General features: G+C 41.1%; 1 protein-coding gene across 1 annotated transcript in view; it reads right to left on the reverse strand.

Moving 5' to 3' along the window:
* cdk18 (cyclin dependent kinase 18) overlaps nt 1-22,105 on the reverse strand; it is a 40,134-nt gene that overhangs the window by 16,600 nt on the left and 1,429 nt on the right. Inside the window, exons 3-6 of the mRNA XM_085352991.1 lie at nt 11,250-11,386; nt 4,976-5,107; nt 4,825-4,881; nt 886-1,000 (exon numbers count right to left, since the gene is read on the reverse strand). Coding sequence (XP_085209117.1) covers nt 886-1,000; nt 4,825-4,881; nt 4,976-5,107; nt 11,250-11,386 — 441 coding nt within the window. The remainder of the gene's footprint in view (nt 1-885; nt 1,001-4,824; nt 4,882-4,975; nt 5,108-11,249; nt 11,387-22,105) is intronic.

A 22,105-nucleotide genomic window follows, 5' to 3' on the forward strand; every position in this document is an offset into this window, starting at 1 on the left:
GTGTGAAACTAAATGCTCTGGCTTCACTTATTTGTCCACCTTTATATACAGTCTGTGGTCTAAAGCTAGCAGCTGTGTGTTGCTTTAAAGTTTGCATAGCCACTGTACAACAAAAAGAGAGCTCTTTGATCCTTCTCATCAAATTTAACACACATGCATGTACTGATTTTTTTTCATGCTACTTTATACTCCTACTTCACTGTTTCCACACAAAGATTTTGTGTTTTGAGTTTCTGATATATTATGTTCATTTAAGTTTCACTCACTGTTACTATTTAATGAGTTCCCTTTTACTTATTTTCTTTGGCTTGCATTCCCTTTGGATTCTTTGGACATTGTAAATTGTTCAGATTAAATTTGCACTTAATGTCTGTTTTGAGTTTGATTTTGCATCTTCTGCGTCTTGCATTTGGGTCTGCAAGATCTTTCCACATCTCAGCCTAAGAGACAGAATAAAATAACTAGAACAACTAGACTAGAATAAGAACAAAAATAAAAAATTAATGATGATCAAAATTCCATAACACTGTAAAATCCTGAGACCGTGACATGACTCACATGAGGAACATTTAAATGACCATTTAAGATAATTCAGCTTCTAAAAAGGATCATACATAAGCAAATTCTTTAGCAACATCGACCTGATATATTGAACTGTATCAACAGTTCTGTAGTATTAATTCAAGTTGCTCTGTTACTAATGCTGCAGGTGAATGAAAGGACACGGTGTTATTATTAGACCTACCTGTTCGGTGTGATTACCAAAACTGCAAGTAGAAGTGCTACACAAACACAGCAGCACTGGACTGTAAAGTAAGTGTGTGTGTGTGTGTGTGTGTGTGTGTGTGTGTGTGTGTGTGTGTGTGCGCGTGTGTGTGCACATACCTTCTCTGATAGCAGTGCAAGGTGCCCCCTCATCGTGCTCCAGCCGGATCTCCTTCAGTGCAACCAGGTTCTCAGTGAGTTTGCTCCGCCCTTTAAAGACTGTAGCGTATGTCCCCTGCACAGAGAAACACCCCGAAGAGCTTACTGATATTCTGATGTTGCTGTACTACAACAAAATATACTAATAAAAAGTACATGTTCACATAGAGACTATGGGTGTGGCACCATCCACACACACATCCACATCACTTATGCACAAATAACCCTTTAATATATTTTCAATCGTTAGCTGTATCCTTGGCTCTTATTGGTATTCCATCAAAAGGAAAGAGCTGAAGTGGTTCAAACATCTGCATGCTAATGGAGTCATAACGGGAATACTGGGAAGCGCAGTGGAACCATCCATAGCAGGATGAAACAATGAAGTCTATAGTTTATGAAAATCCATAACAACAATAACAATTTTTCTTTTAAAGGAACAATTTGATGTCACAATAGGTTATAATGTTATAATAATATCATTTGTTAAAAGATTCCCAATAAAACTTTTCCGTTCTTTTACAAACTGAATTAAGATTTCACATATCGTGTGTGAAAGCATCAACTTCACATCTCGAACAGCCTTTGTCACATTCAATAATTAAATATATATATATATATGTAAATATTGTTTTAGGATCTGATTATTAAAGTTTGATGATTTGTCATCTAGAATAACCTTCCACTGCTGGTTTTGTGTAAAGCTAACCATGCTTTTGTGGACCTCCTATCACTATAATTGACAATAAAAGCAGCTCTTCTTGATCTCCTGCCACCCCTGTTATCAGCTGCTGAGCCTTGTGACTCAGATTGATGCAGGCTGCTTCTGCCACTAAACATTCCTCAGCCCTTAAGGCAATAAATGTTCTCACATGAATAGCATGGTATTTAGGTGCTTTCAGCCCATGAGCCCTCTTCATCTTAGGCAAGTCCATGAAATGTAATCCACTTAGCAATTTGTCATGAAGCCATGCCAGAAATCTGGACACATGGGTACACTAGTTTGGCTTGGTATATAAGCAAAGAAGGCACATACTGCATGTGGTACTCATTTTGATACGATGAGCATGGCTGATCACAGACAACGTTATCCTCTGGAGACGTTTATCTGTGGACTTGTTGTGTACACTCATATCTCACTGGACTATGATGTGGGTGAAAATCTATTTCTTGCAAAGCAGCAGTTATAGTGACTGAGGAGAACAGAACTACTGTGTATCTGACTGCTCTGACACGTGATAATGTGACAGCAGTATGTTGCTGATGTCAGTCTGCTGAGTTGATATCATGTCCCAGAGATGGACTACAAAACTCACATCTTTTATACTTTGCCCTGTGCATTGTTTCTGTGTTTTATGAATGGCTGTGTCAACGTGGACAAACCAGTAGCAAAAATCACTTCATTACAAGATTAATTCCCAACCTCTGTAAAGTCTAGTGTGCATTCACAGGAAACATGAAGTGTCATGACACTATGTTAGGTTAACTGAGATTACTTCACTCCAGGCAAAACTGAATAGAGAGTAATCTGTGTTAGAATATTCAAGCTTTGCAAAAACACGTCAGTTCAGATTCTTGTGTTTCTAGAAATGGACGAGAGGCAAATTAACACCATGTGAAATGGAAAAAAGCAGAGTGCTTGGAGCGAGGTTTTTACAGTTAACTTAAACTAAAAACGTAGTTAACTAAAATGAAAATAAAAATGAGACTTTAAAAATATGAAAACCTATTGACAGGTCTACCTAAAAAATCAGTCAGACAACTACAGCTCATTCAGAACTCTGCTGCTCGAGTCCTCACTAAGACCAAAAAAGTGGACCACATCAGTCCAGCTCTGAGGTCCTTACACTGGCTGCCTGTCCGTCAGAGGATAGACTTTAAAGTTCTGATGCTGACCTATAAAGCTCTGAATGGTTTAGGACCAAAATACATCAATGACCTCCTGACCCAGTATGAACCATCCAGATCCCTCAGGTCATCTGGATCCGGTCTTTTATCAGTTCCCAGAATCAGAACCAGACACGGAGAAGCTGCATTCAGCTTTTATGCTCCTTATATCTGGAACAAACTCCCAGAAAGCCTCAGATCAGCTGAAACACTCAGTTTATTTAAATCCAGGTTGAAGACTCACCTGTTCTCAGCTGCATTTGAATAAAGCACCAAATCCACACTTTAAGCTTAAATTTCAAAACTTACATTTAACTACTGATTTTATCTACTGTTCTGATTTTATCTGTTTTGATTTTATATACTGTTGTTTGTTTGTTTGTTTGTTTGTTAATTAGTTAGTTAGTTTATTTGCTTGTTTTAATCAATTTTAAATCATGCTTTTTATTTGTTCTTGTTTCTAATGTCTCTGTAAAGCACTTTGAATCACCTTGTTGTTGAATTGTGCTATACAAATAAACTTGCCTTGCCTTGAAATCATTCTGCGAACTTGGCAAACTAATTAAAATACAACTATGTCCAAAATGATGAAGACTACAAACTCCACTTCATCATTTTAATACAGCTCAAAATCATGGCAAGAAACTTCCTGATTTACATTTCCTGGTTGACTGGGGCCTTTCCTGCATGGTCTCTCTATAATCCAGTTACTTTACTCATTACTTGAAAAAAGTAAGGGATTACTATTGCAAAAAGGTAATTAAATACAGTTACTTTCCCGTAAGCACGCTGCGTTACTAAACCGTGATTTTGTTTGTGAGTGTCTCATTAATGACGTACGAGCGTGCGACATCCATGGTAACAGACATGTGCAGATCAACAATGGATAATATGGAGTGCAGGAGAGAACACGACCATGCAGCGTTTAAAGTGTGGAAGTACTCATATCACTTTGAGTTTTAGTCCGTAAAAAGTGACAAAAACATTAGCGTTTAAAATTATTTAATTTTATATGCAGGAATATGCAGAAAATAGGTTTCAATGTTAAACAGATTTCTTCAAGTCAAACAGTGTTGCATATAACTGCATTTAACGCAATGAATTTTTGCTTGATGCAATGTGCATAACGTTAAAAGATGAAAAGTAATAAAACAAGTTTTAAAAAGATACTTTTTTTCATTTGATTCAGTTTCATATGATGGATTATACAGAAAAAAATGGCTGAAAGGTCTGTTGCTTTATTACATATTCAGGTTGTGTATCGTGCTTTTAAAAAGTAACAAAGTAACAAAGTAAATAATTACTTTTGAAAATAAGTAATCAGTAAAGTAACGGGATTACTTTCTTTGAGAAGTGATCAGTAATTAGGAACTAATTACTATATTCAAGTAACTTGACCAACCGTGAGTACTCTGACCCCTACTCGGAGACATGCATATTAGGTTAACTGGTGATTCCACACTGGTCATGGATGTGAGGTAGATAAAGTGGAGTGGACAGAAGTGCATGAACGTGGCATAACCTTTCTGATTGGTCAGTAAGGTTGAAAAGCACTATACAAATTCCAGTCTGCTCCGTTTCCAAAGTACTTGAAACAACAACTACGTAACACGACGGCAAAGTGTTTAAAGTTCACCGGTGGGTTTAACAAATTGTACAGAGTACAAAACGTGTATTAACATCACATTGTAACCTGTAAGATAAGAAACGGAGCAGCAGCTTACATGATAACCTTCTGTTGATGGTTTGTTTTTGTAGTGTGTCACTATGAAATATTGGACGGCACTATCTCCTTTCCTTTCACAAAGGGTTGCCCTCTGATAAAAGAGGTAATACAGGAAGCAATGATGCCATTTCAGGTGTTTAGAGAATTCACCCAGCTCTTATTATGGCTGCTATGCAGATGTGTCCACGTCATTTCACTCGTTTCAAAGCCTTTATAAGCAAAACTGAGTGTTTAACCTATGGGTATGTTCTTAATGAAACATGAAAACTGTTACTGTTACAACTTACCTCACCCAGTTTGCCAAGCTTAACGTATGTTTCCAGTTTCCCAAATCCTATGTCAGACTAGGAGCAAGAAGAAAAGCCAATAAAGTCACTAAAATGAGAAAGTTCTATTAAAAAGGCAGACAAACATGGCAAAAACAGACACATCACTAACCAGTGAGGCGCGTCGAGACATGCGACTGAGAGGTTTGCAGAGCGGTGAGTTTTCATTCTCCATCTGCAACTTCTTCAGAAACTCTGGAGGCAGGCGGATGTCCATTGGCAGGGACATGCGCTTACTAACGTCCTGCAAGAATAAAAGTGATTCATAAAAACTGTACGTTCTCATTTCCAAGTGCTTCGAGGGACTGATCCTGGCACAAAAACCGTTCATGCAACAACACCATCATACAATTTGCAGTTGACACAACAGTTTCTTGGAGTGAATATCCTTTAGGCCTTCTCTTGGTCTCCACACACCTCAGCTGTCATCTGTAATCCACAATAATGGCTTTACTGTTCCCGAAGGCTGCGGAGAATCTGTACTTTTTGAGCCATTGTCATTAATACTGTTAATTCTTTTACCATTTATAACTATTATTATTTTTAAATTACGTCATTGCTTAACACTTTTTGTCTGTTTATTTTCACTCAGTCCAATTCACTTGTTAGTCATGTCTGCCTTCAAAATACAAAGTCCACACAATGCTACACAACCGACATCACACAACCTTATTAAATCATGCCAAAGTCAGACTGGGTAAAAATAGTGGTTGGAAACTGCGGCACTACCACAATTATTTTGACCGTGTGCAAAGAACATGCAGTCTTGTTGCCTTTCAAATGGCTGCTTCAAAGATGGGGACCAGATCTGCGATGACTCTCCAGTCAGTTGCCACCTTCCGAGTGTCTTTAGAGCATCAGGACTGTGATGAAGCAGCAATAAGACAATCAGTCTGCTATCATTCTGTGACAGAATGGGATCAAACTGGCAATGTGTTTGTGATAATACAGGGATTGAGTCTAGTTACTTGGCATGTAGTTGTCTACATTCATAGAAATTCATATTAAACAGAAATTAATTACTTGCAGCCAAAACCTCAAAGATCTAGTAAAAGATGGAAATCTCCCCACAAATAGGCAAAGCGGAGCTATGGGGAAAAACTAGAGTCACAGCTACGACAGTGTGACTCTAGTCGGACTATAAACGGACTATAAACGACCGGTTGATCTGATATCCTCGTGTTGGTGTTGTTCCCAGATCATCATACTAAATGTTGTTCCAGGATCAACATTGCAAGTGACCAATCAGAATGTTGTGACGTCATACTTTTGCGACTTCGGGAAAAACTGGCGTAAAACAAAAAACTGTACTAAAGCTGCGTGAAACCGCCTCTGTCCGCCGATCAACGGACCCTGACCCTTACCCTAACCATAACCCTTTAATAAACAGTAAGCAGAATTGATATTGTCCTTGCAACATTGGAATTTCATAAATGCACGAATGGCTTGGCGCGCAAAGGAATAACGTCACAACAATGTGATTGGTCACTTGCAATGTTGAACCTGGAACAACATTTTCATGATGGTCTGGGAACAACACCAACACGAGGATATCAGATCATCCACAAACGACCAGCTTCTTCAATGATGAATGCCGATGCTTCACTGGCTGATGAGCTGAACACATTTTATGCTCGCTTCGACGCCGCAGCAATTAAAACAACAAACGGCTGCGCGCGCTCGGAGTGCACCAGTGAAGACAATGCATTCATCATCACAGAGCATGCCGTGAGGAACACCTTCAGGAGGGTGAACACCAGGAAGGCAGCAGGACAAGATGCAATCCCTGGCCGGGTCCTTAGAGCCTGCGCTGACCAGCTAGCACCGGTGTTCACAGAGATCTTCAACCTCTCCCTGGCCCAAGCTGTGGTTCCCACGTGCTTCAAACAGTCCATTATTGTTCCAAAGAAACAACAGCCCGCTTGCCACAATGACTACCGTCCAGTAGCACTGACTTCAATTGTGATGAAGTGTTTTGAAAGACTGATGAGAGATCACATCACTTCTTCACTTCCTGCCACCATCGACTCACTTCAGTTTGCTTACCGGACTAATCGTTCCACAGACGATGCCATATCTCACCTGCTCCACACATCCCTGAGTCACCTGGACACTGGCAGAGGGAATTATGTTAGGATGCTGTTCGTGGACTACAGTTCAGCATTCAACACAATAATTCAATCTAAGCTTTTCACCAAGTTGACGGATCTAGGACTCAGCTCATCACTGTGTCAGTGGATCCTCAACTTCCTCACAGACAGACCCCAATCAGTGAGGGTGGGAAAACAAGTCTCCCCCTCCATCTCACTCAGCACTGGAGTGCCTCAGGGCTGTGTTTTAAGCCCCCTGCTGTACTCACTGTACACTTATGACTGTGTAGCCACATCAGACACCACCTCCATTGTCAAGTTTGCTGACGACACTGCTGTTGTGGGCCTGATCTCCGACAACATCGAGACGGCCTACCTGGAGGAGATTAGGAACCTGGAGACCTGGTGCCAGGAGAATAACCTCCTCCTAAACATCAGCAAGACTAAGGAGCTGATCGTGGACCTCACTACAAAGCAGGCGAGGAATTACAAACCCCTCATCATCAGTGGCACGCCAGTTGAGAGAGTGGACAGTTTCCGATACCTGGGTGTCCACATCACTCAGGACCTGTCATGGTCCTGCCACATCAACTCCCTGGTTAAGAAAGCCCGTCAGCGTCTCTTCTTCCTCAGAAGACTTAGAGACTTCCATCTGCCACTGAAGGTGCTCAAGAACTTTTACTCCTGCACCATCGAGAGCATCCTGACGGCAAACATCTGCACCTGGTTTGGGAACAGCACCAAGCAGGACAGACGAGATCTGCAAAGAGTGGTGTGCTCAGCCGAACGCATCATTCAATCAGAGCTCCCTGACATGCTGTCCATCTACACCAAGCGGTGCAAGTCCAAAGCTAGGAAGATTATGATGGACCTCTCCCATCCCAACAATGGACTCTTCTCACTGTTGAGGTCTGGGAAGCGCTTCCGCTCCCTTAAGGCCAAAACAGAAAGAATGAGGAGGAGCTTCTTCACCCAGGCTATTCGGGCCCTGAACCAGGTGTAGGACTAGACTCTCCCACACACATCACTATAAGACTGGACTCTCACACACGTCACCACACGCACCACCACACATTTCCTATAATCCTATAATTCCTATAATTTATAATCCTTATCTTTATAATCTTTTCTGCTATTTGCACATTCTTTACTGTAAATTCCTAAGTTAATTTGTAAATTTTGTAGTAAACTGTAAATTGTAAATATTGTAAAACTTTTCTTCTGTCATGTAATGGTCGGGCATTGTACAGCTACATGCATTTCACCCCCATGTCATACTGTGTATGGTTGTGTGTGTGTGTGACAAATAAAATTTGAATTTGAATTTGAATTTGAAATAGTTATATAGTTACTACAGGATGATTTCAATTCAATTCAAGTCAGTGTTGTATAAAGCACCAATTCACAACAGTCATCTTAAAGCACTTTACTGTACGGTAAAAACCTAAACATTAGAAAGAAACCCTAACAATCAAACAACCCCCGTATAAGCTCCTCCCTCCAGGCTCAGGGAGGAGCTTAAGTGAGACGTTGGGGAGCGGGGGGTTAAAATACATATCAGATTTAATATGTCCTACATACACACTTAAATAAGGCAGTGCGCATTTATTATAGGTTAAATTCCATTTTGCTCTTTTGCATGTTAAAATGAAAGAAATGACACTTTAATGAAAGCATAAAGTGAAGTAACTGCGCTGCTATTAAACAGTCATTAATGACTGCCCTTGAGCAATTAACTCAGTCGTTTTTAGTAACTGCAACATGACGTGTAATTAAAGAGTGTGTGGTCAAAAAGTGTTACTTGATAAGACAGCACCCACACAGGGGCTATTTGGATTTACTGCAACTCTGCTCAGACTGAAGGTGAGCAGAGGAGTGCCGAATCCATGAAACGATCTCTTATTAAAGCACATTAATTAGTTACAGTATTTAAAGCCTTTTATTAGAAAGAGCTGCACACAAAAGCTGTCCAAGTCTGTGTAAGCTCGCAGGCTGCAACCTATTTCTGTCTTCTCACTGAGCACTCATTTCTCTCATGGCTTCGCTCGACTGTCTGTGCTGTGTGGCGTGAACGACTTTTGCTCCACGGGGACTTTTTCTGCAAAGGTAGAACTGTGAACTCTCACATTTTCAATAAAAATGTCTGCTGCAGCGCACAGGGTTAAAAGCTTCTGACTCATCTCACTGAGCCCACGGAGGTGGAAATGGAGAAATAACTCGTGGGGAGGAGGACATCTCCTCGTGTAACTGGTGATATCTGCGTCTGGCTGATGTTTCATGTTTTTAATATGCACTCCAACCTAGACAGTTTCCTTTCAGTCAGTTGGCAAAACACAAATTAGTGTGAAAGCAGCGTGTGAGATGGAAGGCATTACAGGAATCCAAACCCTACCATCTATTATATTACAGTTTTTCTGTAGTGCTGTGACACGACATGTTTTAGCGCCTCACCTCTGAAGATGCTTTTCACGAAAGAACTCATACACACAGCAAAGTATTGATTTTACATCAAAATCAAATCATTGCATGAATAATTCACTGCCATCAAAATGTCGTCTTCCTTTGAGATTCTTTAAACCAGGTATTTCAGTGACACTGAATACTCTACAACAGCGGTCCCCAACCCCTGGGCCTCGGACCGGTACTGGTCCGTGAGTCGTTTGGTACCGGGCCACGAGAGTTGAGGCTCAGGTGTGAAATGTATGGTTTTCAGGGTTTTTAATTGGTTTTCAGCGTTATTTTGTTATCGTTTTTATCGTTACCTCGGTTTTCCTGGGTTTTTCACGTGTGTTATGAATAAATCTTATTTTTTTCGGTACCAGTACTAGTTTTATTTTGTTGTATTTATCCGCGACACCTTAAAGGCCGGCCCGTGAAAATAATGTCCGCATAAACTGGTCCGTGGCGCAAAAAAGGTTGGAGACCGCTGCTCTACAACACTTAGATATCCTCAAATACTCTAAGTATTAAGAGTTTTCTCAGTTTCTTTTGTTCAGTTCTCAAATGACAGATGAAGGTTTTAAAAGAAGCTGTAAAATCCTTCAGAACAATTCATTACCTCTGCACATAAGAAGGAACATTTGCCATTCTGTTATCATCCAGATTTCTTTTTCTAGACATGATGGATTTCAGTTCACATGAGTTTCTTTGTTATTCTAGCGATCAGTTTCCATTCGTCCCTTGTCTGGGTTAAGTTCGTGGAGGCAACAGTCTGAGCAGAGAAGCCCAGACTTCCAACATCCCGGCCACCTTAACCAGCTCATAGTGTCGACAGATACGATCTCTCCAGCTTGTAATGGGTCTTCCCTGGGGCTTCCTCCTGGTTGTTGTCAGATACCCAAACTACCTCTGCTGGGTCCTTCTGATGACGAAGTTATCAGTTTTAATCTTTATAGTTTCACCTTTCAGTAAAACTTCCTGATGGAATTAATGTGATTCACTCCATGGTCCCTGCTTTGACTGCATTGTTATTAGTGCTTCCCTTTCATCTCCTTCCGTCTTGTCTCTCCTTCAGTGCCTTCGTCCTTTCTGTCTCTTTGTCTGACATCTTTTTTAGTGTCAGTCTTCACATCTCATCTTCATGTTGCTGTGTTTTGGACCTTTGATAATTTTACTTTCTGTTTTTGTCTCCTTCTGTTGTGATTGTCTGCCCTGCTCTCATCTCCTTTTCTATGACTTCCTCTTCTTCCTGTCTTCTGTGACTCAATGTATATATTGTCTCTGCCAGATCATCTGGTTGTCCACTCTACAGTCACGTGGCAGCACATTTTTCCAGCTAATGTCCAAGCACTGTGTGGTTTATGATTGATTAACAGTTTCTTGTAACCCTGGTCGAGTTTTTATTGGACGTTTAATCATTTACAAACATGCTGTAAGTGATGATTTATAGATTACTATTTATGCATCATTGCTAAACCACAATAATTCACAGAACAGACACAGTGTAACACGTTTAAGCAACAAATTCATAGAAAATTAAACCAATCTGTTTTTGCATGTTAATCCACAGGCTTTGAAGTTTTATGATTCATTAAAAAAATTAAAAATTCAATTTTGGACTGTAGCATGGTTTTTGCATGCTGTGACACATATAGGCAAATGGTACAATGATTTGTATCAGTGTAGTAAGGAGAAAACAACAGATAATACAAACATGCAGGAGATTGATGTGGCGCGCACACACACACACACACACACACACACACACACACACACACACACACACGCACGTCTTATAATTCCACTGCACTGGTTTATTTACTGTACTGTAATACTGCAATTTGAGTTTTTACTTACCTCCATGGAGAAGCGTCTGTGCTGGGCCTTGCTGTGGTAGTGGAGGTGGGATGGAGACTGAGCTCCTGGAGTGGTTGGTTCAGGGCTCACTGGGCTGACATCATGAGATGGAGGACCCAGTCTGTCTGGAGTCAGGCCTGACAGAGGGGAAATATAATCAACGGTGGTGGGCCACCGAAAACTCTGAGAACAGCTTAAGATCTCAGTGGGATACGTTGACAGAACAGTCAGCGACTGGCACCTTAGCTCCTGTAAAGCGTCGGCATTCATTGAGTTTAAGCAGTAATTCAGTTTGGGTTTCTCTGCAGTCGTGGTCCTTTAATCACACAACTACAGCTGACTTTCAATATCAAGGGAAAACATCCATCCCCAACCCATGTAATTAAGTCCCACTTCAAAGCTGTACATCTGACCCTGATATCCATGTGTGCACAAATCTGTGTTTTTCCCAAGAAAACTGCCTTCTCCTTTTATGTTTAAAACTCTGCTTATGTACTTTAAATGCATAAGCATTTAAACTTTAAATGAAATAAGGACGTTTTTTTTAAATGCCCAACTAAACGGCATGTTTACAGGATGGAACAAAAGAGTATTCGATTTTATGGATATTTCGTCTTCCATTTGTGTGTGTGACTTTATTCTTTACAACCATTTTGATGAGACTTAAAGTTTGAATGTTGACCTGATTTGACTGACAGCTGTGCCAGCATAGGGGTAGTAGCTCCTCACTGTCCATAAGCTTCATCTCATCTGCAGCCTCCAGTCATGTGTATGTGCATTAAAATACAAAGCGCCCCTGTTTCCATGGAGATACTGCTTAACAAGGGAAGCAGGTCTCGTGTTAAGGAGGTCTCAGACAGTAGGTTTCTTCCTAGCTTCCGCACAGCACACACTCACATTTATATGCATACATGCTAAACATTTACTGTGTAACTATGGCCTTTCTCAACCTGCCTACACACACCCAGCTCATTCATATATGCATACACATATAAAAAGATAACGCAAAACTAGAGGCAGGTGCTCAGATTTGAGCATGCCTGGTTGGGTTTGATGCAACGTTTTAACAGCACCGCAGAGAGGCTTTTAACAAGCCATGCTATGCGTTGTATTCAGTGACTGTCTAAATGGGCCGGGGGGATGAAATGACAACCTGTTTGCTGGTCATTTGAATATCACAGCTACAGCACTCCTTTGATCTCTTGATGCTAATTAGGGTCGGTGAAGGTGACACTGATATGAACACGCGCTAACAAAGTGTCACATTGCTGTGAAATATGGATGGATGCCTGCTAGAAATCTTGTTAGAAAAAGGACAATCCAATATGGTACGCAGCATGATGTTTTTGTAGCATTTCCATCTCAAACTGTGCTCATAGTGAGAGGCTGAAATAGGAACAAATGAGCGGGGAAAGAAATACCTTCAGTACTGACTTGGACATGTTAGATTATTTGCTTTTCATCAGTGTTGCACGTCGTCTGCACAGACAATTGACTGAGATGAATTTCTGATCTGGTATAGCTCCTTAAGGGAAAACACTTTACATTTAAATATCACACTTATACAAAAGCATATTCAGCAAAGCGGCTTTAAATTATCCATTAAAACAAAATCACTCTCACGTAGTTTCATGCAAACAAAAAAATATTCCTGCAATGTAATATAATAATTTTATAATGACAGAAAACAGCACTGAAAGTGTGTGTTTTTGTTCATGTGTGCATGAATCTATAGGTTACGCTGATGAGCTGATTGTACTCCGTGATCAGGGATTGTAATCGTCTCTGTTTGATGCTGCAATGTTTTTTAAAAAAAAAAAACATGTAATAGAAACCAATGATTTGACAGGATACACTACATTAAAACTATTATAGTATGGATAGTGGGATCTTATAAGTTGAGCCTTTATTGACATCTTTATGACAAAGTACCATCGTATTACTACAATGATAGAGACAATTTACCAAAACAACATATATTATGCAACATATACTACACTGTCCTGCACTATTGTGTTTCACTATTACAGCGCTGTAGTATAGGTCTATATGTATAAGTAATTTTTCATCAGGTGTTTTCAGTCCTGTTGCCACACGTCTGTAAAATCATTCAGTTATTCATGTAATTGATTGTATTTTAAAAATAGACACGCCAGCTCATGTTTGCATGAATTATTTGACCACTTATACACTGCCAGTCAAAAGTTTGGACACACCTTTTCATTTAATGGGTTTTCTTTATAGATACAGTCATCAAATATATGAAGCAAGATATATGTGGCAAAGAAAAAAATGATCAATAACTCTAAATATGTATTATATTTTAGATTCCTGAAAGTAGCCACCCTTTGCTTCGTTGACAGTGCTCCAAACCGTTGGCCTTCTCTCGATGAGCTTCATGATGTAGTCACCTGAAATGGTTCTCCCTTCACAGGTGTGCATTGTCAACTGTTACAATTTATATTATGGAAAGAACCAATCAGAGAAATGAATAAAGAGAAATGACAGTCCGTCATTACTGCCAGGTCAGTCTGGAAATTTTCTAAAACTTTGAATGTGTCCCCAAGTGCTACGAGGAAACGGGGTCACATGAGGACCGCCCCAGGAAAGGAAGACCAAGAGTCAGCTCTGCTGCTGAGGATAAATTCATCCAAGTCACCAGCCTCAAAAAGTTAACACAAGTTAACAGCAGCTCAGGTTAGAGCCCAGAAAAATGCCACACCGAGTTCCAGTAGCAGACACATCTCTACATCAACTGTTCAAAAGGAGACTGTGAATCAGGCCTTTATAGTCAAATAGCTGCTAAGAAACCACTACTAAGGAAAAGCAACAAGGAGAAGAGATTTGTTTGGGCCAAGAAACACAAGGAGTGGGCATTAGACCAGTGGAAATCTGTGCTTTGGTCTGAAGAATGCATGTGTGTGGCGCTGTCACTTGGTGTTTGCTCGCTCTGCGGTAGAGTATCACTTCCTGTTCCTGCTCAAACACAGTGGTGTTTCTGAGTAGCTTATTTGCTTAGCAATTTAATTAACAACTTTTAAATACATTCTTTTTCATAGTATAATCTTCACGTGCTTCATCCGAAGCACACTTTCTGTGTACTCACTACCTACAGTGGGGCAAAAAAGTATTTAGTCAGCCATCGATTGTGCAAGTTCCCCCACCTAAAATGATGACAGAGGTCAGTAATTTGCACCAGAGGTACACTTCAACTGTGAGAGACAGAATGTGGAAAAAAAAATCCATGAATCCACATGGTAGGATTTGTAAAGAATTTATTCATAAATCAGAGTGGAAAATAAGTATTTGGTCAATAACAAAAATACAACTCAATACTTTGTAACATAACCTTTGTTGGCAATAACAGAGGTCAAACGTTTACTATAGGTCTTTACCAGGTTTGCACACACAGTAGCTGGTATTTTGGCCCATTCCTCCATGCAGATCTTCTCGAGAGCAGTGATGTTTTGGGGCTGTCGCCGAGCAACACGGACTTTCAACTCCCGCCACAGATTTTCTATGGGGTTGAGGTCTGGAGACTGGCTAGGCCACTCCAGGACTTTCAAATGCTTCTTACGGAGCCACTCCTTTGTTGCCCGGGCGGTATGTTTTGGATCATTGTCATGTTGGAAGACCCAGCCTCGTTTCATCTTCAAAGTTCTCACTGATGGAAGGAGGTTTTGGCTCAAAATCTCACGATACATGGCCCCATTCATTCTGTCCTTAACACGGATCAGTCGTCCTGTCCCCTTGGCAGAAAAACAGCCCCATAGCATGATGTTTCCACCCCCATGCTTCACAGTAGGTATGGTGTTCTTGGGATGCAACTCAGTATTCTTCTTCCTCCAAACACGACGAGTTGAGTTTATACCAAAAAGTTCTACTTTGGTTTCATCTGACCACATGACATTCTCCCAATCCTCTGCTGTATCATCCATGTGCTCTCTGGCAAACTTCAGACGGGCCTGGACATGCACTGGCTTCAGCAGCGGAACACGTCTGGCACTGCGGGATTTGATTCCCTGCCGTTGTAGTGTGTTACTGATGGTGACCTTTGTTACTTTGGTCCCAGCTCTCTGCAGGTCATTCACCAGGTCCCCCCGTGTGGTTCTGGGATCTTTGCTCACCGTTCTCATGATCATTTTGACCCCACGGGATGAGATCTTGCGTGGAGCCCCAGATCGAGGGAGATTATCAGTGGTCTTGTATGTCTTCCATTTTCTGATGATTGCTCCCACAGTTGATTTTTTCACACCAAGCTGCTTGCCCATTGTAGATTCACTCTTCCCAGTCTGGTACACGTCTACAATACTTTTCCTGGTGTCCTTCGAAAGCTCTTTGGTCTTGGCCATGGCGGAGTTTGGAGTCTGACTGTTTGAGGCTGTGGACAGGTGTCTTTTATACAGATGATGAGTTCAAACAGGTGCCATTCATACAGGTAACGAGTGGGGGACAGAAAAGCTTCTTACAGAAGACGTTACAGGTCTGTGAGAGCCAGAGATTTTCCTTGTTTGAGGTGACCAAATACTTATTTTCCACCCTAATTTACGAATAAATTCTTTACAAATCCTACCATGTGAATTCATGGATTTTTTTTTCACATTCTGTCTCTCACAGTTGAAGTGTACCTCTGGTGCAAATTACTGACCTCTGTCATCATTTTAAGTGGGGGAACTTGCACAATCGGTGGCTGACTAAATACTTTTTTGCCCCACTGTAAGTTATAGCCAAAGTATTCACTCACTGTCTCTGTACTGTTTCGCTAGCTTAGCTTAGCTCGTAGCTGACTCGTTAGCACCATGGCTACTTCACCTGTCCATCCTGCACTTTCTTGCTCATTGTGTCAGATGTTTAGTTACTCCTCGGCCTCCTTTAGCAGTAATGATATCTGTAACAAATGTAGCATATTTGCAGCTCTGGAGGCCAGGATTACTGAATTGGAGACTCGGCTTCGCACCCTTCATTCACCCATAGCTAGCCAGCCCCCTGTAGCTGGTGCAGCCGAAGATAGCGTAGGCCCCGCTAGCTGTTACCCGGCAGACCCCAAGCAGCTGGGGAAAGAGGGCGGCTGGGTCACGGTGAGGAGGAAGCATAGTCCTAAACAGAAGCCCCAGGTACACCACCAACCCGTTCATGTGTCTAACCGTTTTTCCCCACTCGGCGACACACCCGCCGGGGGTCAAACTCTGGTAATTGGTGATTCTGTTCTCAGACATGTGAAGCTAGAGACACCGGCAACCATAGTCAATTGTCTTCCAGGGGCCAGAGCAGGCGACATTGAAGGAAATTTAAAACTGCTGGCTAAGGGTAAACGTAAATTCAGTAAGATCATAATTCACGTCGGCAGTAATGACACCCGGTTACGCCGATCGGAGGTCACTAAAATCAATATTGAATCGGTGTGCAACTTTGCCAAAACAATGTCGGACTCTGTAGTTTTCTCTGGTCCCCTCCCCAATCAGACCAGGAGTGACATGTTTAGCCGCATGTTCTCCTTAAATTGCTGGCTGTCTGAGTGGTGTCCCAGAAACGATGTGGGCTTCATAGATAATTGGCAAACCTTCTGGAGGAAACCTGGTCTTGTTAGGAGAGACGGCATCCATCCCACTTTGGATGGAGCAGCTCTCATTTCTAGAAATATGGACAAATTTATTAAACCCCCCAAAATATGACTATCCAGAGTTGGGACCAGGAAGCAGAGTTGCAGTCTTACACGCCTCTCTGCAGCTTCTCTCCTCCTGCTACCCCCCCAAAAACCCATCTCCACAGAGACTGTGTCAACTCCCAAACAGACAAAAAACAAACTAAAAACCAGCAACAAACAACTTAAACATAAACAATTACAAAGAAAGAACAATAAAGTATCCACATCTGAACCAAAGAGTAAAACAGTGAAATGTGGATTATTAAATATTAGGTCTCTCTCCTCCAAGTCTCTGTTAGTACATGACTTAATAATTGATCAACAAATTGATTTACTCTGCCTTACAGAAACCTGGTTGCAGCAGGATTATTATGTTAGTTTAAATGAATCAACACCCCCGAGTCATTGTAACTACCAGACATCTCGAAGCACAGGCCGAGGGGGCGGTGTGGCAGCAATTTTTCACACCAGCCTATTAATTAATGAAAGACCAAGACAGACTTTTAATTCATTTGAAAGCCTGATGCTTAACATTGTCCACCCCAGCTGTGAAACTCAGAAACCAGTCTTACTTGTTATCATCTATCGTCCACCTGGGCCTTACACAGAGTTTCTCTCTGATTTCTCAGACTTTATATCTAATTTAGTTCTGAGCTCAGATAAAATAATTATTGTGGGTGATTTTAACATCCATGTAGATGCTAAAAATGACAGCCTCAACATGGCATTTAATCTGTTATTAGACTCAATTGGCTTCTCTCAAAATGTAAAAGAACCCACCCACCACTTTAATCACACTCTAGATCTTGTTTTAACATATGGCGTAGAAACTGAACATTTAACAGTGTTTCCTGAAAACCCTCTCCTGTCTGATCATTTCCTGATAACATTTACAATAATTGATTACACAGCGGTGGAGAGTAGACTTTATCACAGTAGATGTCTTTCTGAAAGCGCTGTAACTAAGTTTAAGAATATAATCCACCCACTGTTATCATCTTCAATGCCCCGTACCAACATAGAGCAGAGCAGCTATCTGAACGCTACCCCAACAGAGGTCGATTATCTTGTTAATAATTTCACCTCCTCACTACGTACGACTCTGGATACTGTAGCTCCTGTGAAAACTAAGGTCTCTAATCAGAAATACCTGACTCCGTGGTATAATTCTCAAACGCGTACCCTAAAGCAGATGACTCGTAATCTGGAGAGGAAATGGCGTGTCACAAATTTAGAGGATCATCATTTAGCCTGGAGAAATAGTTTGCTGCTTTATAAGAAAGCCCTCCGCAAAGCAAGAACATCTTACTATTCATCACTGATTGAAGAAAATAAGAACAACCCCAGGTTTCTCTTCAGCACTGTAGCCAGGCTGACAAACAGTCAGAGCTCTTTTGAGCCAACCATCCCTTTAACGTTAACTAGTAATGACTTCATGAACTTCTTCCTTCACAAATAAAATTTTTATCATTAGAGAAAAAATTACCAGTAATCATCCCACAGATGTAATATTATCTACAGCTACTCTTAGTACCATTGATGTTAGACTCTTTTTCTCTAATTGATCTTGCTGAGTTAACTTCAATAATTACTTCCTCCAAGCCATCAACGTGTCTTTTAGACCCCATTCCTACAAAACTGCTCAAAGAAGTCCTGCCATTAATTAATTCTTCGATCTTAAATATGATCAACCTATCTCTAATGATCGGCTATGTACCACAGGCCTTCAAGCTAGCTGTAGTTAAACCTTTACTCAAAAAGCCATCTCTAGACCCAGCAGTCTTAGCTAATTATAGGCCAATCTCCAACCTTCCTTTCATATCAAAAATCCTTGAAAGAGTAGTTGTCAAACAGCTAACAGATCATCTGCAGAGGAATGGTTTATTTGAAGAGTTTCAGTCAGGTTTCAGAGCTCAGCACAGCACAGAAACAGCTTTAGTGAAGGTTACAAATGATCTTCTTATGGCCTCTGACAGTGGACTCATCTCTGTGCTTGTCCTGCTAGACCTTAATGCAGCATTCGATACTGTCGACCATAATATCCTATTAGAGCGATTAGAACATGCTGTAGGTGTTACAGGTACTGCACTGCAGTGGTTTGTATCATATCTATCTAATAGACTCCAATTTGTTCATGTAAATGGAGAGTCTTCTTCACACACTGAGGTTAATTATGGAGTTCCACAGGGTTCAGTGCTAGGACCAATTCTGTTTACAATATACATGCTTCCCTTAGGCAGCATCATTAGAAGACATAGCATACATTTTCACTGCTATGCAGATGACACCCAGCTCTATCTGTCCATGAAGCCAGATAACACACACCAATTAGTTAAACTGCAGGAATGTCTTAAAGACATAAAGACCTGGATGGCCGCTAACTTTCTGCTTCTTAATTCAGATAAAACTGAGGTTATTGTACTCGGCCCTGGAAAGCTTAGAAATATGGTATCTAACCAGATTCTTACTCTGGATGGCATTACCTTGGCCTCCAGTAACACTGTGAGGAACCTTGGAGTCAGGTCCTTCAATGCACATATTAAACAAATATGTAAGACTGCGTTCTTCCATTTGCGCAACATCTCTAAAGTTAGAAATATCCTGTCTCAGAGTGACGCTGAAAAACTAGTTCATGCATTTATTACTTCCAGGCTGGACTACTGTAATTCATTATTATCAGGATGTCCAAAAAACTCACTGAAAAGCCTTCAGCTAATCCAAAATGCTGCAGCAAGAGTCCTGACAGGGACTAGAAAGAGAGAGCGTATTTCTCCTGTTTTGGCTTCCCTTCATTGGCTTCCTGTTAAGTCCAGAATTGAATTCAAAATCCTGCTCCTCACATACAAGGTCTTAAATAATCAGGTCCCATCTTATCTTAATGAGCTTGTAGTACCATATCACCCTATTAGAGCACTTCGCTCTCGCTCTGCAGGCCTACTTGTTGTTCCTAGAGTATTTAAAAGTAGAATGGGAGGCAGAGCCTTCAGTTTTCAGGCCCCTCTTCTGTGGAACCAGCTTCCAGTTTGGATTCTGGAGACAGACACTATCTCTACTTTCAAGATTAGGCTTAAAACTTTCCTTTTTGCTAAAGCATATAGTTAGGGCTGGATCAGGTGACCCTGAATCCTCCCTTAGTTATGCTGCAATAGACATAGGCTGCCGGGGGATTCCCATGATGCATTGAGTTTTTCCTTTCCAGTCACCTTTCTCACTCACTATGTATTAACAGACCTCTCTGCATTGAATCATATCTGTTATTAACCTCTGTCTCTCTTCCACAGCACATCTTTTATCCTGTCTTCCTTCTCTCACCCCAACCGGTCGCAGCAGATGGCTGCCCCTCCCTGAGCCTGGTTCTGCCGGAGGTTTCTTCCTGTTAAAAGGGAGTTTTTCCTTCCCACTCTTGTCAAAGTGCTTGCTCATAGGGGGTCATATGATTGTTGGGTTTTTCTCTGTATCTATGAAGCGCCTTGAGGCGACTTATGTTGTGATTTGGCGCTATATAAATAAAATTGAATTGAATTGAATTGAATGAGTCCAAAGTTGAGATCTTTGTTTCCACCCACTGTGTCTTTGTGCGACGCAGAATAGGTGAACGGATGGTCTCCACATGCATGGATCCCAGAAGCATGGTGGAGGAGGTGTGATGGTGTGGAGTGCTTTGCTGCTGACACTGTTGGGGATTTATTCAAAACTGAAGGCACACTGAATGGAAGACTAAGAAGGAGAGCGATGGAGTGCTGCACCAGATGGCCTGTCCTCCACAGTCACCTGACATATGGAGGCTGACCTCCAATCAAGATGGTTTGGGATGAGATGGACCACAGAGTGAAGGCTAAAGGACCAACAAGTGCTCAGCATCTCTGGGAACTCCTTCAAGACTGTTGGAAACCATTTCAGGTGACGACCTCATGAAGTTCATCGAGACAATGCCGAGAGTGTCCAAAGCAGGAATCAAAGCTAAGGGTGGCTGTTTTAAAGAATCTAAAATCTAAAACATGTTTTGAGTTATTTCACACTTTGTTTACTACATAATTCTGTATCTTTTCATTCATAGTTTCACTTCAGTGAGAATCTACAATGTAAATAGTAATGAAAATAAAGAAGAAACAGAAGAAAAATGTGAAGGTGTGTCCAAACCTTTGACGTAGTATGGTAGTCTACTTATTTTGCTGCACGAGAAACAATTCTGGGTTGAATTTAAAAAACCCCAAAAACCATGTTTGCTGATGCCGACCAAACTTTTTCCATCACCACACAAATTATGAAGTTGGCATACAGCAACAATAAAATGTTAAGGCATCACATGATTTTTCCATGTGATGCTTATATCCGAGATGTTTTTTATTCAAGTCTGCTACACTATGGGACATGATAAAATCCTACATGCTTCAGATGGAACAGAGCAAAACAAAAAAGAGAAATGATCAGTAAGAGCTACGAGTGGACTGTAAATATCAGGAGGTAGCTGGGTTTGTCTGCTTACCTCTCTCCTGACCTTCAGTAGCAGACAGTAATGCAGACTGATGGACTCTGGGGGGGTAAGACTACATAGCCAGCTGCTACTCCGTTAGACAGCTGAATAACATCCTCATTCAAATGTAATATTTTCATAGGAAGCAAGCACTTTAGATGCCTCATTTTGATTACTTATGTGGTAGTACACATGGACGCCTAAGGTATCTTATAATAACACGTCATAATAATACTGAATCGTCAAAATAGCACCGTAGCAGTAGGTGCTGTGCAAATAAAATTGAATTGAACCCGGGAACAAATGGTTGGAAATTGTGATGAAAGTTTAAATCAGATGCATTTTATAGACTCTGCACTGTTATTCCATCTCTCAGTATCAGACGTGGTTTACATAATCAAGCACAGGCACTCAAGGATCTACTTGTGAGTGTATTCGGCTTCCTGGTATTATCTACCCCAATTTATCCCACTATAACCCTTATTCCCCTTTGAAGCCTGCTGATCCTCTGGCTCCAACTTGGTGGTGGTACCAGTCATAGCCGGAAAACCCCCAGTTAATCTGTGAGGGTCTGCTACAGACACGGAAGGAAGGAAGGCTTTTGTATTAAAACCCAGAGCGGTGTTGCAGTTTGTGCTCTATTATTAGACACAAGCCATTCATGCTCACATGGAGACCAAAGATGCAAAGAGGTAGAAGAGCTCATGGGTTGGGAATGTGAATGGATTTGAATGCTTT

The sequence above is a fragment of the Diplotaxodon limnothrissa genome, linkage group LG5 (assembly GCF_057381915.1).
Source record: "Diplotaxodon limnothrissa isolate DT_005_m linkage group LG5, D_limnothrissa_male_GT1.1, whole genome shotgun sequence".
In the NCBI taxonomy this organism is placed as follows: Eukaryota; Metazoa; Chordata; class Actinopteri; order Cichliformes; family Cichlidae; genus Diplotaxodon; species Diplotaxodon limnothrissa.